Here is a 17,636-nt window from a genome sequence, read left to right as displayed (position 1 = left end):
ATAGCAATACAGGGTAAGTGATAACATATTGGCCTAATGCAAACAAATATTCTCCTCACGAATTCTTTTTTAAATACATTTTACATTATTCATTGTTCGAATGAAAAAAATTCAACATACCTAGCTTCATATTAGAGTAAGTCGAAAAATGTCAACGGGGCAGCGACCTTGGTCTGATGGCAGAAACCGCTTATGAATGTGACCAAGTGTTGTCAGAACATTTTTTAAAAAGCAATTAAAATAGATAGCATTGGATGATTTAGTGAATACGCATCTAGGACTATCATTTTAGGATGATAGTTTCTCTTCCAGTTGTTAATGTGCAAGGGCTAATCCTCAGCCCTCACCGAAAACTAATCAACAATATAGTGTTCAGCACTTGAACGCTGCAAAGAGCCCACTCAGCCATATAGCCGTTGGCGGCGAGCTTCATCGAGCCCATCAAGACAATGTGACAAACCATTCCAGCTGCAATTCCCCTTCCTGCTCCTCCAAGCAATCGAAGCGCCAGGTATGCCCCGGGAAAGAACAAAAGCCAGGTTGTCACAAGACCGGGGTTATAAGCTAGCCCATCCATCAATGAGGGTATTACGTGCGTTAGTCCGTTTATGAAAGCAAATCCGTAAAAGCTTCTGGCTACGTGAATTCTCGTGCGAGCAAAGATTGCAGTCACCCACACTGTTGTACTGTTGACAAAGAGTACGACCAGTGGCGTTAAAGGACACTCCTCGATGTTCTCGAAGCCCTAATTTTGCACATGGATTTGTAAGTATGTATTTCCGGCAATAGAGGTCTTGGGCATGAAATGAAATAGAGGGAAAGGAGCTCTTACAAGATGATCACAGAAATGGGATCGAAACGCGTACCGCCTCCCCATGAAATCATAACCATGCTCTTCGAATTGGTGCAATAAGTAAATGGGTAACGCAGCTCTCATCCACCAAGATTGATCGTTGATTAGTGACTTCCAAGGAGATTGCCGCCTTGTATGAGCACCCAGAGAATATTCTTGTGGCTTACAGAGCTCCAGTATTACAGGAACGCCTGCAACCAAGCCAATGAATGGCCAAATTAAGAGAAGATCCATCGCACAATGAAATAAAATATATATCGTGTACAGGATGGAATAGAAAGAAACTGGTTGGAAACTCGCTAAATAGTCTTTGTATATTGCCCAACGCTCCTATTTATGCATGGTATATGAAGACATTGAGTGAGAGTTGTTGCTATAAATAATGAAGGATCAAAGATATGTAGTCAGCACTAGACAAACGTTTTTTTACAAATCTCATGAAACGAATCCAAGAAGTTACCATGTGAGGTACAGCATTGACAATAACTAATCCTGACAAACTTAAAATTCCTAGTTGATGGTTTCGGTAACGTCTTCTTTTCCAAGCCATATGGGAAGAGGTGTTTGTCCACTTTCGACCGATTTTAGGCGATATTCATTCAGGGCGTCATACTTTAGCAGCGCTCCAAGCAATTCGATCCGAATTTGTGCGAACATCATTCTTCCCATGCAGCCGCATTTTATCTCGTATCTGCAGTCGTCGCATACTGTTACAAAATATGGCAAGGTGCTTGCTAGATTATTAAACATATCATTTACGACGCTGATATCATAAACCTAGCGCGCGGTTATCCATTTGGACCATAATCTTAAGCTAAGGACTGCTTATCTCTAGTTTGCGACAGCGAATGCCATCAGATTTGCGCATCTCAGTCGTACCAACATAAACCGATTAATCACTTAGATGCTCATGCTATCATAGTGAATATAATTCATCAGTTATAAACTCCAAACAGCTACTTATAAGCAGCCTGAACTTCTGAGGGATTGGAGCTGAGGAACAACCAAACGCCAATCGATTCACCATGGCAGACGCCATGAGAGAAAATCTCATGTTCAAAAGAATGTGCGCACTTAATAGATCAAGGGCTTAATTTATTTACTGAATATCCATTTCCTACAATAACTTTTCGACCGTCTTATTCAGGTCTCTAATACTTGCACGAGCGTCGCCGTCAGCAGCTGGAACAACGAAACAGTGGGTAAGGGCTGACACCTGTAATGATTCAATCATTTTGTTTAGCTCAAGTAGTACCCATATATGTATTCCATCCATTAGCGGTAATAGACATTAGCGGTAATAGAAATCTCATTATCCATAACCAGGATGGCTATAACACAAACATCAACTTTTCTTCATAAGAGTGAAGGAGCCTCCCGATTTGTTCATACAGTGCAAATAAACGAATATGCGGCATCTCTGTTCAAGCTGTGTTGGCTACTGCGTTGGCTGCAGTAGTTCGCACAAGTCACCAACGAGACTCAGGGTCAGCTCGGAATGATATGGCTACTTAGCTATGCTGCACCCGATCAAGAGACACATGATGCCGTGAACGCGGCAGACAGGTTGTTTAACAATGCTGTGGCCACTTGGACCAGCCGAACAGATCTCTTTGCACTTTTGCGAGCAGCCGCTGGTAAAGACGAAGAACTGGACCCAGAATCAAGACTTTGGATCCAGTCTAAGCTACGCGATTTTATTTCTGCTGGCCATGGCTTGGCCGATGAGAAGACCATCAAGCAACATCTGAGTAAAAGATCCGTTATTGACCAACTGCGGAAGCAGTATAATAATAACTTGAGAAACAATAACGCTGGCTTGTGGATTGACGAAGCGGATTTGATCGGCATCCCAGAATCTGACATGAAGAGCTGGACCGAATACAACGGCAAGCGATTTGTTCCTTTTGCAAACGGTGGCTACAAAACAGCAATGGCTCGAGCTCATAAAGCAAAAACGCGCGAAAGAATGTATCTAGCGGAGGAGGCAAAAGTTCCAGCCAACGTGGACATTCTTCGAAGCATCATTAGCATGCGAGATGCTCAAGCGAGGCTGCTAGGATTTGACAATCACGGATCATTCCGTATCCAAAACCGTGCCATCAAATCCACAGAGTACGTTCAGAAGTTTCTCGAACAGCTAAGGCAATCGCTAGTGCCCCATGGAAGAGATGAACTACAGATTTTGCGACAAGTCCGTGATGAGCATCGTCTTCTGATTGAGAATGTTGCAAATGACGATGGTTTCACCGAAGATGATCGGTTCTATCCCTGGGACCTTGAATACTACAAGCGCATACACAGCTTGCGGTCACAAATTGACGACACAGAAATATCGCAGTTATTTCCCTTGGAGCACACTGTTCTAGCAATGCTGCGGCTTTTTGAGTCCTTTCTTGGTCTCAAGTTCACACAGATTTCCTCGGACCACTTGGACCCAGCGTGGATATGGCATGAAGACGTCCAAATTTGGGAAGCTTGGGATAATAAAGAAGGAGAGTTTATTGGATTTCTCTATCTCGATATCCTATGGCGCGAAAACAAGTATAAGGGTTCGCAAAATGTTAATATTAAAAGTGTAAGAGAACGTCCAATGTAGCCAAGCGTTCTATGACAGTTAATATCAATCTCAGGGATATTTGAAACCAGACAGCACTCGAAACTTTCCAGCTACGGTGCTTATGTGTAGCTTTCCACGTTCAAATGAGTCTAATTGCGTGCTACTAAAGCACCGAGAGGTGGTAACATTATTTCATGGTATGATGGTACACTTGATACATGATCATGAGACATTCAGAGAGTAACATACTGCTTATACAGAACTCGGCCACGGAATGCACGACCTAATCTCTCGTACTCAATTCTCACGATTTCATTTCCCGTAGATTTCGGAGAGATGCCAAGCACATTATTGGAGAATTGGTGCTGGGATCGCGAGGTTTTGAAGCACCTCAGCTGCCATTATACCCTTCTCAGCGAACAGTACTTATCTGAGTGGCATGAAAGGTACCCCGATGCACCAGATCCACCTGCTCAGATACCAGATGATCTACTAGAAACTATCGCCAAGACCAGGAATACAAATCGTGGTCTCAGGCTGTTGCACATCCTGTGAGTCTGTTGTTTATTTATACACTTCGATGATTCAAAGTACATATCTCTAATCTTACAGGGTTGTTTCAATTTTTGACCTCAAAATCCACACTCCTCAGACGCACGAAGAGATAGAACAAGTCGACTTGGGCAAGCTATGGTATGGCCTGCGAGAAGAGATCGAAGGCTTAGATATGACTCGTTCACGGGCCGTTGGCCATGAACAAGCGATATTCGGCCACCTCTTGAGCGGATATGATATGGGATACTATGGCTATCTAAGGTAATTTTTCCCAAGCTCAATTCTTGATGAGTCGCCATTATGAGAATTAACATGACTACTTGCTAGCTGTCTAGCATACGCCCAGGATGTCTTTCAAGAATACTTTGCAAAGGATCTGCACAACCGAGACGCGTGGGATCATTTCCGTTACGAAATCCTGGAATACGGAGGAAGTCATCCAGATCAGCTCCAAATGCTCCAAGAGTATTTAGGACGAGAGCCAAACTATAGCGCTTTACAGGAAAGCCTATTACTGTAGCGCACTTATAATTGACTCAATATCATGTTCAAATCTATAGAACGCTGCGGAAAAGGATAAGGGAAAAGGGTAAGCATTCAAGGTGTCTCAAGGGGAGGATATTGTATTGCTAAGATTGCTCAGTGTGCAACATTTGCTATTCAGTTGTTGCAGCCGGCCCTGGATACTGTTGCATACCAAGCGCTACGCACTCACCTCTTCATGGTCGCGTAAACGAAGCAACAATAACGACGACGATAAAGAAGATGCAGTCCTCTCCTAACATTTACTCTGCAGTTTTAGAAAATATATACATATATATAGTAAGCTCAAAGGATACAGCAAAGGTAGATGGATAATTGTCACAATGCTCAAGATGAATCAACGATTTAGCTATATATGAAACAGCGTAGAATGGGTACGGTTTGCCAACTGAGCTCTGGCAACATAGTATTAATATGCCCTGCCTAATAATCTTGGCTCCAAAGGCTAAGCGAAAAGAATACAGATCAATTGAATCATAAATCACTTTACAAGTGATACGTCCCAATCCACAGCGCACCATGAACGACTGTATTCCCTGCTTTACTTCTACTACCTACCTATCTAAGCCATGTAGGCTATGCGTTCGTATGTGGTACCCGTCTCTCATGGGATATCAAAATAGCAGGCCTTCTGCGAAAATTTTTATTTACAAAGTGTGTCAGCACAGCGGGACGCGGATATCAGAAGGCCGTTCTTGCGTGAGAGCGGTTTCCAAATCCAAATCTTGAGTCCTCCACAAGCGGAGATGCTCCACTGGGTGCCGAGGCATGCCAAAGGTTTCATCGGGCGTGAGAATCAGCAGTCAACTTTCGAACTGCACGTCAAGATACTTTATGTAAGTAAGGTTATTTAAATTTGTCCCGGGAGTTCGGGCAATGATGCAGCGAGCAGGTTACATCACCAAACACGACGAATAAAGCCCACATCGGTGCATTTTTCGACGCTCTTTATGGATTAGCATTGCCAATAGGGCAGTTACGGACTACCTATTAGCAGCAGTAGTATCAAGTAACTGTACCTGTAACACGCAGCGTTATCTTAAACGTGGAGACGCAGCACTGCATAGGGCTGACGGCCGCCCGTCTGTTCAGTATGGTCATAAGTTACATAACGGCTAGCCGCTCATGAGAGCCGCACAAAGTCGTCCGTAGTTGTATACATGTCCGGCCAGCAATAGTATAAGATCGGCGAGTCGCGTCCCGTATCACATCTCGCCCTTCCCTTGACAGACTCGACTGAAGTGAATCTCACGTGTTATGGAGACTTGCTGGTTGCGTTCAGCGCGCGGGTTGGCCCATTTCGAAGGGCCGAATTTAGCAAGTCGGCAACTATATCCGTTTTCTCAGCTCGTGAGTTTCCTGTTCAGAAACAGATCATGTCTGAGAAAGGCTACTGCTATTGCCTTGACATCTTTAAAAAGAAATGTGACGCATACTGCGCTCAGAGAGTACAGTTCGAGCTGGTAAAAAAAAGGCAAAGGGAAAAAAGCAAGGATGCCCACTCATGAAGCGGCAATTTCAGTGATCTGCCCACAAATAACCGTCCCGTTGGCGGAGTGTGTTCTATTTGGAATAGTATCGGCTCCCAGTAAGCAGCTTAAAAATAAGGAAAAATAAAAGGGCTTTTACTGTAATAGCCAAGTTTAATCATGACGTTTGTACTTTTCAAAGGCGATGTGCTTTACTTTGGAAGAGAATGTTAGGTGTAGAAGTTTTCGCATCGCGGTCTCTCCGTGGAATTATGGGGGAAGCTGAATTTCTGCACGTACCACTGTCGAGCAAGTACATTTCGTGTTCCCTTAGCCGCTTCAGCCGAATAGGTATTCGTGGAGAAGGATAAACTTAGGCCTATCTATATTCGCCGCGGAGATCGCAGATCCCTTTAGCAAACGGTTACCGCCACAAGTATATTATTGCTACGGCCCCAAGAATAGCCCTGCCTGCCGCATACAAGGCTCTGCCTTCGTCATGTCCTTACAGGAGAACGGCCCGGTCTCAATAACTGATAGTGGGCCGTTTGCGAGTTACGACTGAGGCTGCCGCCGCAGGTGATATTTCCGCCACCCAGCAAGCACTTGATGCCTGCAGCAACGGCCTCGCCAACACACAACCTTGTATCAATTATACGCATACTCACACCCTTCCCAAGATCACGACTGTGGGGGCGTTCCACGGAGCATGCAACCCGTGCCCTAGAATAGGCATAGTGCCCATGGACTTGATCATCACATGGCTGAGTTGGGAGATACCGAGAGCCAGTTTTCGCTGACCGAATTGGATCCCGCAGGTTTTGGGGGCCCAGAGAAGGGTGGAAGGATATTGCCTAGCAGTGCAAAAGGATTACGAAGTACAGCAGCCTCCAACGGAATCTTCCCGTGACTCAACCAACATGTGCAAGCGGGCCAGTAGAAACGACGCAAAGGAGAAAGGAGGCGGAGAAGAGGCGTGAGCTAGGAGGATCGTCCTTTAGGCGGTCTTTGTTGGTCGACACGGAATAGTCTAATACTTTGGCCCAGGCTACACCCTGCGAGTCTTCGTCTGTATTCCAGCAGGCCATCCCTTTCGCCGGATCGCCACAGAGGGCTACACAGCACGAATTACGGAGTAATGTATGACCTGCTCACGGAGTATTACAGCTTACGAAAGCTGGGATTCAACTAATCACCTCATAAGCGACAAGCGAACCAAGGGTGGCATGCGGGAAGATGCTGGTTCGGAGGTCTTTATACCGCCGAGAGCCTGTTTTAAAGTATGTTGACCCCAGAATATTTAAAATGGAATTTATTTTTAATCGATTACAACCAGGAACAAATAATGACGCGTTATTACAATAGGGATAACAAGTGGCAGTAAGACATCTATTCGTGCAAAATTATCTCACCGTTGGTCGTGCACGGCCACTATCACTCAGCCATGGACTCACCTACACATGAGCGTCTAGGCCAGCATGGTAACTGTTTCCGATGTGGCTGTTTCCTCGGTAATTGATACAATTCTCCAAATGCATGTTCAAAATGTTGATCAATTGCACATGCCCGCCACTTTAGCATCCGATCTTGGGACATGTGTAGGCCACAACACAGGCGTTGAGAGTTATAACGTGAGCTCTATTTGCTGTGCTAAATTCTTTCAACATCCCTAGTTAGTTTTAGAAAAGTTATATATTGCAAATTGGACAAGACTTTATGTAATTGAAAGGCATTCTTTGCTGCGTGTGAGGAAGGAAAAGATGAATAGTGTTCATTTCTGAGATCAAGAGAGCGTTCGTCAAGAGGGGGGGGAATAGTTCTACGTAGTCAATTATGGATAATTAAACTTCTCCAAAGTAGCTTTGTAAGTCCTAGCCCCCCAACGATCCAAGCCAATTCCTTCGGCTTGGCGTTTCTACAGCAGAGTTCTCGTAATCATCTTTGCCATAGATGAACTACGTGCGAATCATGCCATCTGAAGAGAGGAAAACTCAAAAGACTAAGATTTAGTACAAGCTCTTCTCGAGAATAGGCATTTGAATAAAGTGATTATCAATTATTAGTATATACTTTACTCTCTGGCGACAGGTTGTCATACTACACCAAGTCATCGATCCTTTTTTCTCACCGTCCACCAATTCTTGGCAGTGGAGTTAGAAACGCTTCAATTTTGTCATAAAATCCTCGATAGTAGCTATCATAAAGACTATTATCTAAAGAAATTTCCGATCATTGCCAAGTTTCGCGTAGCCCTTCAAATCGATCTTCACTGCGGCCTCTTAACCTACAAGGTATTATACAAACCCGTTCAGCCTCATTTGGGCTTCTTTGCAGTAGAGACTGCCGTAGCTGAATGGAACACAAAAAAAATCTCGTGAGATATGATGTAGGAGGATAATTATTTTGAACGATATGAGTAGCACGCCAAACGATGTATGAGTTCGGGCGTCTATGCTCAGCGCTATATATCTCGGTTGAAGGTGATTAGCTTAAAGCTTAGGAGCATTCGCGCAACGATATCCTAGATATGAAGAAAATCGAGAGGCCATCTAAATGTCCAAACTTAGCTATGTAAGGCTTGCTCTATGTTTGCAGGACTCAAGTTCCAAGCATGCGTTGGCAGGGTGCTTCAGGATCTAGTGGAATCTAAAGACAACCAAGTTGCTATCAATGCAAATGGACATATTCAGTCTCGCTAGTTAAGTCTCGAGGATCATAAAGCTATCTGGAACAAAGAAAGGAAATGAAAACATATATAATATATGCAGATTCACCGGCGCAGGATGAATTGACTCTATACTTCCTCGGTGATTCCAAGCCAGGATTTTGTAACATGGCAATAATTGACTGCATATCTGATCATTTACAAAAGCATTGGAACGATATCTAGAAAGTCTACTGATATCTAGGGCATCAAAGAGCTATATAGACGCATCATCAACTGAAAGTACAAGACCAACCAAAACATGTTTAAACTACATCTACAGAGTACACGACATAGAATTGCCACAACACCAGATCCTGCGCATTGTCGTCAATACGCCCATTCTCACTTTCACATGCTGGAGCTGTTTCATCCTGCTTCCCAAAGCACATGCTAGCCTATTTATTAACTTGCCTTGATCTGATATATGTTTAGAGGAAGCTGCGCAAATTTTCCTTGGTAGAAATACATGCCATCCGCCCGATTTCTATAGACGTTGACCCGGATCAAGAACTGCAGTCTATATCGCATTCTCTACATTCTCACGCCCAATTGTAAACATATTCCCTCCGTCTATCCCGGCGAAAACCAAGACTGCCGCACATGATGTTTGCGTCTTTACATGAACTTGCACCGATCGACCAACCACCGGTTGCCACCACGACTACCGCATATCTTGGCCAACCTTGGTTGCGGATTCTAAAGAAAGTCCCTCCACTACTTACCACAATCAGGCAAGTAGCTGCCAAAGATAGCTAGGTAGTGAAACACTTTATATGTGAGGACCCTCAAAGTCGAAATTTTTCTGCAAGCTGCACAGGAATACGGCACTTGTTTGCTCGTATACAAGTATGGGGTGCATGTACGGTAACAGTAAGTAATAGGCTACTGTATGCATGCACACGTCAATCTGCATCTACAAGGGTCTCTGCATGACGCTTCCATTCTTACCGCCATGTCAAAGGCGAGAGCCATCTGCATAGCTGTTTTTGGCAGCCCGCTTGCTGCATCCAACTCGAAACTAACCCCAAGCGAAGTTTGATGTCAATGCCGACTTCTTCTTTGGCAAAATTTTTCGTTCCCTCTTTGCCGGACAGTATGACTCGTTGAAGCCTTTGCGCCGTATTAGTATACACACGCCGGCTTACGGAAGCTCTCTCTCTTCTGCTCAAGATTAGCGGACTTCCTGAGCTGTTAAATCGGTCATACTATGCATGTACACTACCTACTCCCAGCAATAGGGCTGGTGCTGCCGCCCATCCATACCTTGAACGTCCTACAAATCTTTCAAGAAACTTCCCGTCGGCAAGTCGTATCGGCAAATTCGACCTTTCTGCGATAGTGTACGGCCCCCGTTAGTAAGATTTCGAGAAAGCACGGAGCACGCTGAACAAGACAATAAGTGATTTGTTTGCGCTCGCTCACCATATTGCCCGCTCCAGACAAGCTGCTGGCAACATGTTAAATTTGGCCGTGTAAAATTGCCACTCGCCTGTGAATGCAGGCCCTATTTCTATAGAAATACTCCACCGTCGGAGGGTTTCCTTGTAAGGCGTACTATTATACACGATCTCGGCTCCCAGAGACGCAATTCTAGATTGATGACGGCGGCTATTCCAGAGCATTCCCCATGACAGACGGCATCTTTACTTTGTATACAAGCTTTCCAGAGAGCGATCAGCGGCAGCACAAGACTCTCTTCTCTGCAAACAAAGAAGCTTGGAAAGAGAGAGAAAATGAAGATACAGTACGTCGGGGTGCCAAACGCCGCAAGTCCTCCGCAAGTCTTCCGCAAGCTATTGTTCGGGCCGCTGGTGCATTCGGTCTGCTGCTTGTTCAGATACGACGCCATGTCCCCGGTCTCGGTCCAAAGCCGACGACGAGTTTTCAGGCGGTGCTACTTACTGTATTTCTTCCACCGCTGCCAATAAGACTCGGCAAGACCTTCTGCTTGCTATACTGGGATCTCCGCCGCCCGCGCGCCGTCCCGTCGTCGTGGTGCTGAGACCCAAACGCAGCCAATGGGCCGGGATCTGCCATCAGCGCCTCTGCAAAGGCGTCAACCACTGGTGGGCTTTGGAGGCTGTCACGAGGGAAAGGCAATCCGCAGAAACAAACCCATCAGGGTGCATACTATCAGCCACGGCTCACCGATAAGAAGTCGGCGCCTATCCACTGCCTTGTTGCGGCTTGGTGGCGTGTGGCCGTCGATTTAGGCCGCGAGGATAGAATCCCTCCCCCCAGGACGTTGTCCGCACGACCGACGCTAGAGGCTTGGAAATCTTCAGTAGCTACATGATGGCGATAGGTACAAGGAGAGCGAGGCAGAAGAGAGAGAGACAGGCACAGGCTTGACAGCTTAGCCGTTTCTTCTGTGCCTCAAGCGCAGGCTATTGGCCAAGTGTCTGGAGCTGTCCTGTCAACAAGTGGAGAGCAGCTCTGCTCGGTCGTAAGACTCGGCCGCTACCAGGGGCTAAGCACCTTAGCATCGACAAGGGAAATGCTCTTGTTTGCCTGAGCGAAATAGCGGTGCGAGGCCCGTTCGCAGCGGAATCGCGTCTTTGTTTCATTCCGTGCAGCGGCGGAACTGTCATCATCCTGGAATACCTACAGCTCGGGGCAGAAACAGTTGCGCGAAACTTGTTCATGCGCGTCATGTCATGTATACGCCCATCTCCGTGTTCATGCAACAAGGCCAAGAGAAGACAGGCTGTTCGCAGCAGAGGGCCTGAGCGAAGACCGCTGCTACAGAGTTTGCGTTCTTGGGACGTCAGGACCCTGCGTTCTGCCCCCCAGAAAATCACTCTCGGCCCTTGCAACCAACCAAGCTGTGCATCCTGGAAAATCCCAGAGACGAGCAGCCGGTGACGCCAGTGATTGGCTCGAGCCGCAATTACACGTACTGTAGACGCAATGCTGTGGCCGACTGGTAACCCCTAGCTGGGTCTCGTGCCTGATGAGCGAGAACCCCCTTGGGGATCTTCAATGTCAATCTTTCAATATTTTGTAGTCACAAGCTTCGGATTGTTCCGCCTCTGAAGAGACACCGACTTCCGTCTTGTAACGAGTGCTAATGAAATTCTGTGGGCTCATTCATTTGTTCCATACAGATTCTTTTCAATGGGGCCGGGCTAAGGGAGGGAGCCACCAGTTTCCGGCACAGCACATCTATGCCGGTTACGGCAATATCAAAGTGGAAAATATGATGACTGCAGATACTTGTGTGCCTGTCTTGTCTACCTATGATGCCATTGATATCGGCGCTATTACTTGCTGTTTACTTTGGAGTCAGAAGGTCCGTGACCACGACTAGTAATATGAAACATGCGGCGGCGACAGTGACGACTCTCAGCACGATTGCATGAATCTGTATAGCCACCGGCATGAGACCCTTTGAGACAATGCGGCGTGGAGAATGCTTTTAGCTCGAGACGCGATACTGAGTCCCAGGCCATCGGGCGAGCCGCAAGCTGTCAACAGATGAGCTCAGCTGCTGATTCACTGCAAGTATGTCATTGAGGGGGCTTTAGGACGCGAGGAAGGGAGCGGTCCGAGGGAATGATTGGGTACCAAGGGGCAGAGGCTAAGTTGCTGGTGATTAACGGTGTCGAAATAGAAGACTATGTGGGGATGTGTCAAAGCTCCTTCGAAGAATTTTTCTGCTTCTAGTCTTGTTTTCTTTTCTGCTTCTCAATGCTTGCGGAAGTACAGGGGGTGGACATGTCAACTTCACGATTCAGAGTCTGTTGTGACCTCGTATCCTGTTGGCAGTTCTGTTTAGGGCAGTTGAGATGTCTCTGTCTACATGTACTCTCCACCGGATTCGCTGTCGACGAACGGCCTGACAAAGGGACCTAGGACATTCTGCTAATCTTACTGCTACCGTTACGAGCCGTGCCATGTGGCGCGCCACTGAGACATTCGCCCTTCAGATGAGAGAAAAACGTGGTGAAGAACATCTCCATCTCTTTAGCGGATTGTTAACGAAGCTACTGCGGCCTTGCCGGCGTCCATGCGGCGGCGAACTTTGCTGGTTCCTGCATTTGGAAGGCAGGCTAACGACATTACCTAACCAGCACAGACGGTTGAACTGTGTCATGACTCTTCTTTGGTGTCTCTCATCACAGGCCGTCCGTTCATCGCGAAAAAATGGAGTCTTTTGATTGAGGTTTGAGCGTCTCTGGTGGTTTCCGAGACACACGCCCTCTTCTTCACCCCCGGTGAATTCGGTACAGTAGTTCCCCGAGGCTGTACATGACTTGTAAAGATGGACACGACCATCCATACTCGTTCTTTGACCGGCGATGGAGACAGACGTCTTCCAGGGATCATGGGGGCAGGAAATGCTATATACAACTATGAGAAGAAAAATTTGACAGAACACCATCTCGATATACTCGCTGCATGCCACCTTGCGGCTGTGCTTATTATGGCGCCTCCTTAAGCCAGAGACCCCTGCTTAGGGGACTTGCTCGCCAAGTCGTGGAGATGTCAATCTATGGATACGTGTGTATGGGCTTGAGATATTGCTTGGTAGTATATAACAGTAGGCACTTTTACGTTTTCGCAATAGCTGTCGGACCAGTGAGCTCCGTAACACGTCCTGGCAGGGGTGTAACAGAGTCGAGGCCAACTAAAGGCGCAATTCGGCACCGGGTTTTCTCGTTTGGGGCTTAAACCGATGGGTAGATTCGAGGCCATTTCCAGCCACTCTTAGGCGCTCCCACCGATTTGGTAGCCCGTCCAATTTGCCAGGGGGTGTGGCCTCTGTTGCCTTTGAAAGCGGCCAGCACAAAGGCACCACTCCGTACTTGTACTTGTAGTATCGAAACCCACGACGTCTCCCACCAAGTGGGCTGGGCGGGTTTGGCGAAGTCTTCCAGAAGGCTTCTAAGGCATCACTCGTTCTGTCCATGGCGGGTCCCTTGTTCTGCCGCCATTTCGTCTCCCGCTGTTTCGAATGGGCTGCAATGGTGACTGCTCGTATTCTTAGGTCCTCATCCACTCACTCACAGTCTCTGCCTGGAAGTTTGCCGAAGAGCCAAGGACGCCGCCGTTATCGTGCAGTTTTCAGCGGTTTGGCTCGGCCATACCTGGTGTTATACAGGTACACAAGGACTCTCTGTACGAGTGTGTAATCTCGAGCGTGCACAAAATGAAATAAACAGTTGCGGCCAAGAGTAGCCGCGCTGGGGCTGGCTCATAACAGAAGCTTTGGCGCGAGCATGGTTCTCATCTCTGGCCCCCCCAGCTCGAAATGCGACAGCAATGGCACACCATTTTGCAAGAGCTTTGAAATCTCCAGAGGCTGCAGCCAGTAACGGCGGACAAAGCAAGTCATGACACCAAGTTGTGTACCCGCCCTTGATGTCCCAAGGATCCTGCGCTTGCAAGGACCAAGGACCCATGACTCTGCGCAAATAAAAAATACCGACTGTACGCTGGTGATGTTGCTCTGGTCTTTGTCTTCATCTTCTCGGCTTACCTCTTTGGCTCGTCCTTGGCAAAATCGTAGCGCTGTTTTTTTTTTTTTTTATGGCAGCCTGATGAGATGGAAGCGTTTAAAAATAAATGCTAGATAGGAAACAAGAAGATAGAAAAGTTATAGATATGGGGCATCACTTGACAGCCGCGAGACGGACCGGAATGAGTCCAACCAGCGCGGGATGGAGGGCAGAAGAGCTGCCACCAAGCAAAGTGAGTGACCAGGTTGAATACCAGTCCCCAGTATTTGTGGGCTTTGGGACTGTTTGCTGCTCCAAGACACCATCCAACCACGTGGGTTCTTTGGGCTTGCCAATGTCAGCAAGCCTCTTGGGATTTTCATCTTTCATCGGTCTCAACTTTTATGCATGTATGCTCTGGCTAGCTGCATGGCTTTAGCGGGCCAGTGTGCCAATAGATGGTGCCCAGTGTCGTACTTGACGCCGATGCTGGCGATGCGATGATGGAGGAGTGCTGCATGGCTACGGAGCATTGCTGGTGAGGCTTATGATGTGATGTGACGCCGCTCAACTACACGAGCATCCGAGTTTATTGGAGTCGGGAGCTCGAAAAAAGAAAGAAATCAACGCAGTTTGCATAGTGGCGCTCAAAGCCTCTCTTCTCCTCACTCCGCCATGCGCCCTAGAGCGCAGAAGCTTCAAGTCGGTGCTTGATCTAGCGCGGATTGGCTGAACTTAAGAGAATTCATTCCAGGGTATTCCCTACCAGCTCCCACGGGTATTTGCCTCCAGACAGCTGGATGATGGCTAGGATAGACCGCGGAGAGGGGGGAATGTGAATGTTATTCGTCATAATACCGTTGGTAGCACGCTGTAACGGCCTATCGTGTTCCTCCTCTTGTTTGTCTCATGACCACAAACGAGCAATCATACCATTTCCATAACCGCTCCCTGCGAGCCAGCACAGCCCGTGATTTCAACAAGATCCTCGCAACTCTGGGATGTTTTGCCGTACCGACGGCGTGGATTGGTCCCATCGGAGGACATCCCCTGCCAGCCAAGAGAGGGGGTAAGGAAAGCACTGGTGAATCAAGACATGGACTGGACAAGAGCCCCATGCCGTGTCTTTTTGAATCGCCGCAGCTAGTAAAAGTCCTACGGACAAGGCGGCACGCATCTCAGTCTGCTGTGCAGGTGCCGCGAGCGATTAAAGCTGAGACGGCGGTGAGGGCAAGCAGGCTGGATGGATGGGCGGATGGGATGGATGGGATGGGATGCCACGGCTTGAGGGACTGCCTCGAGTAATCGACAGCAGCAGCTAACCTGACGGACTGCAGTCGTAGTGCTGCAGCATTCCGCGTTGCTAAAACTTGGAGGGCAAAAGACAGCGGCGGACCGTCCCCCTCCTCAACTGCTTGTACCAGCGCCCAGTCGGTAGCACAGGCAACTTTATGAGGCGGCGAGCAGCAACCAGCATGGAACAGGCGAGTTTACGAGTAATTCCCAGGTGCCAACAGCTGCTTCCTAGCTTCCGTGGTTGCTGCTAGAGCCCCAACGCCCCCCCATACGCTCTCATATACGCTCCAGCGAACGAGAATCAAGCCACGACGCCGCGACGCCGCTGCAAGATGGCAGACCAGGGTCGCTATGCAACTATCGAGTCCTGTCGGACTGTCTGAGCGCACCGGTGACTGACTGAGCGACTCTTGCTCTCTTCTCATTTACCAAACTAGCCAGACCGTGGACTCTTGCCCATTTTGCAACCACCCTGGAAATATCCACACACCCCCACTCGCTGAAGCCCTCGTGGCACACCCCCTTCTCCAAGCTGTAGCACCATATTTGGTACCTGTGGAAGTACCAGCGGTAACTCGTAATAACGCTCTCCTCTCAGTCTCTCGGCGTCCCAAGCTCGCTCTCTTACACGCCCAGCGCCAAACACAGCACCCCTCCCCCCCCCGACGTCAGGGCAAAGACCCATGAATGGCAAGACCTTGGTGGGCAAACAACTTTTTTTTTTTTTTTTTCGATGGCTCAAGCTTGGGTAACTCAGGCAAGGGTTAGAGTGGCCAGAGGGGTGCATGCCTGGGCAATAACCCTCCGGCGGTACCTCACGCCTCGCTGATTCTGGAGGTGGAAACAGCCTTTGAAGGGCGGGTCAAGACACTACTTTTTTTTTCCATCGATGTCTGTCATGGGAGTCCCGGAGACCTGGTCAGTCAAAAAGCGTCCCTTGTTTTTGACGGCTAAGCCATCCAGGTATAAACGTTGGCGTCCCCCCGCCGCCTGCAAGCTGCTGCATTGGGCGGCTTCACTCACGACAGCAACTGCTAATACGTCTCCATCAACCTTTTCTGGTCTTGCTTCGATCTGTGTTTACTTGACCTCATCCAATCTTTTCTCAATATTCACCTTGGTCGACTGCCTGGAGCCGATAACGATATATCCACCACCACCCGAGACGCATCTCCCTCCAATCTTTTCACCATACCTCCGATATCATCAGCAACAATGTGCAACTACATCTACGTACGACTGCCTACCCTATTTTCTTCTGCTCAATCTTGTTTTCGAACCCGCAGCTGGGAGTTTTTGTGCCATTGCTAACACAAGTCTGCCACTTACAGAAGGAGCTCAAGTGCCAGCACCACTACCACCTGGTAGAATCATGGTGCCCCAAATATATCCAGACGGAGCGACGATGCGTTCCCACGATTGTGAGCAAACAGTACTGGTAAGTTTTGGGAGCAGATAGTCGATCCATCATTACAAAGCTAACATGTTGACTGCAGGGGCGACGATATCTGTGGTATGCATCGCGACTAACACCGAGACTCTCATGACTTGACTGGGCACTAACACTCCTACCAACAGCTGCTTGCCGCGAACGCCAAACACCCAGCAACCACCCTTGGGCGAAGCTCATCCGTAGGCCCGACTCTCGATCGGTTCCTCAAGCGCGAGTTCCTGCCCGATAAATCATCGTCACCTACAAGCCCAAGACTACAAACATACAACTCATTGATCACACATACCCTTGGGCCCTCTAAGCCCTATCGTTTAAGAGCACATCGCCAATTGGAACATGTACAAAACCCCGGAAACAAAAATAAACAAAAAACAAAGATATCATCGGATTGGGCATCTTGGGCGCCCGAACAGCAATCGAACGCGACGGAATACGGCTATAGGAGGACATCTCTTTTTACTGTTATTGACTGGATGGAAATGGAAACCAAAAAACGGGGCGCACACGCACACGAACGCACACGCAAGCCTCCAAAACAAAACACCAAAAAAAAAAAAAAAATGTTGCCATAATATGGACACAAGACAGCATGGGACGGGAAATGGCTTATACTCTCCCCCAGGTGCAAACCTGGTTCATTAGCTCATTTGTTTCGGAGTTTCGCTAAGCAGGCATTCTCCGCTGGGATCTTTTTTTAACCATTGTTTTTTTGCTTTTCGTTTGCTCATTTACACTTGGAAGGGTTTCACAGGCGCAAAG

General features: G+C 47.8%; 6 protein-coding genes across 6 annotated transcripts; 5 read left to right on the top strand and 1 right to left on the bottom strand.

Annotated features, from left to right (window-relative positions):
• Window positions 1-2,351: 2,351 nt before the first annotated feature.
• Window positions 2,352-3,452, top strand: TrAtP1_010335 (uncharacterized protein; the record flags this gene model as incomplete). Its single annotated transcript, XM_066114663.1, has 1 exon — window positions 2,352-3,452. One exon carries the CDS (start codon window positions 2,352-2,354, stop codon window positions 3,450-3,452), a length of 1,101 nt encoding a protein of 366 aa, XP_065970759.1.
• A 147-nt stretch (window positions 3,453-3,599) lies between these two features.
• Window positions 3,600-4,661, top strand: TrAtP1_010334 (uncharacterized protein). The gene is made up of 4 exons (XM_066114662.1): window positions 3,600-3,610; window positions 3,674-3,964; window positions 4,026-4,229; window positions 4,296-4,661. Exons 2-4 carry the CDS (start codon window positions 3,750-3,752, stop codon window positions 4,486-4,488), a joined length of 612 nt encoding a protein of 203 aa, XP_065970758.1. The 5' UTR covers window positions 3,600-3,610; window positions 3,674-3,749; the 3' UTR covers window positions 4,489-4,661.
• A 2,239-nt stretch (window positions 4,662-6,900) lies between these two features.
• Window positions 6,901-7,364, top strand: TrAtP1_010333 (uncharacterized protein; the record flags this gene model as incomplete). Its single annotated transcript, XM_066114661.1, has 4 exons — window positions 6,901-6,956; window positions 7,028-7,120; window positions 7,185-7,260; window positions 7,317-7,364. The coding sequence occupies 4 exons, from the start codon at window positions 6,901-6,903 to the stop codon at window positions 7,362-7,364; spliced, it is 273 nt and encodes a 90-aa protein (XP_065970757.1).
• Window positions 7,365-9,828: 2,464 nt separating this feature from the next.
• Window positions 9,829-10,724, bottom strand: TrAtP1_010332 (uncharacterized protein; the record flags this gene model as incomplete). Its single annotated transcript, XM_066114660.1, has 5 exons — window positions 9,829-9,848; window positions 9,910-10,017; window positions 10,110-10,120; window positions 10,436-10,509; window positions 10,590-10,724. 5 exons carry the CDS (start codon window positions 10,722-10,724, stop codon window positions 9,829-9,831), a joined length of 348 nt encoding a protein of 115 aa, XP_065970756.1.
• Window positions 10,725-14,255: 3,531 nt separating this feature from the next.
• Window positions 14,256-14,567, top strand: TrAtP1_010331 (uncharacterized protein; the record flags this gene model as incomplete). Its single annotated transcript, XM_066114659.1, has 1 exon — window positions 14,256-14,567. The coding sequence occupies one exon, from the start codon at window positions 14,256-14,258 to the stop codon at window positions 14,565-14,567; it is 312 nt and encodes a 103-aa protein (XP_065970755.1).
• Window positions 14,568-16,639: 2,072 nt separating this feature from the next.
• TrAtP1_010330 (uncharacterized protein) lies at window positions 16,640-17,106 on the top strand (the record flags this gene model as incomplete). The annotated part of the gene is made up of 4 exons (XM_014089787.1): window positions 16,640-16,657; window positions 16,756-16,862; window positions 16,921-16,937; window positions 17,003-17,106. The coding sequence occupies 4 exons, from the start codon at window positions 16,640-16,642 to the stop codon at window positions 17,104-17,106; spliced, it is 246 nt and encodes an 81-aa protein (XP_013945262.1).
• Between the last annotated feature and the right edge of the window lie 530 nt (window positions 17,107-17,636).

Source organism: Trichoderma atroviride, chromosome 5 (assembly GCF_020647795.1).
Source record: "Trichoderma atroviride chromosome 5, complete sequence".
In the NCBI taxonomy this organism is placed as follows: domain Eukaryota; kingdom Fungi; phylum Ascomycota; class Sordariomycetes; order Hypocreales; family Hypocreaceae; genus Trichoderma; species Trichoderma atroviride.
The sequence above is the reverse complement of the archived record's forward strand: the minus strand, read 5'-3'. Positions and strand labels throughout refer to the sequence as shown.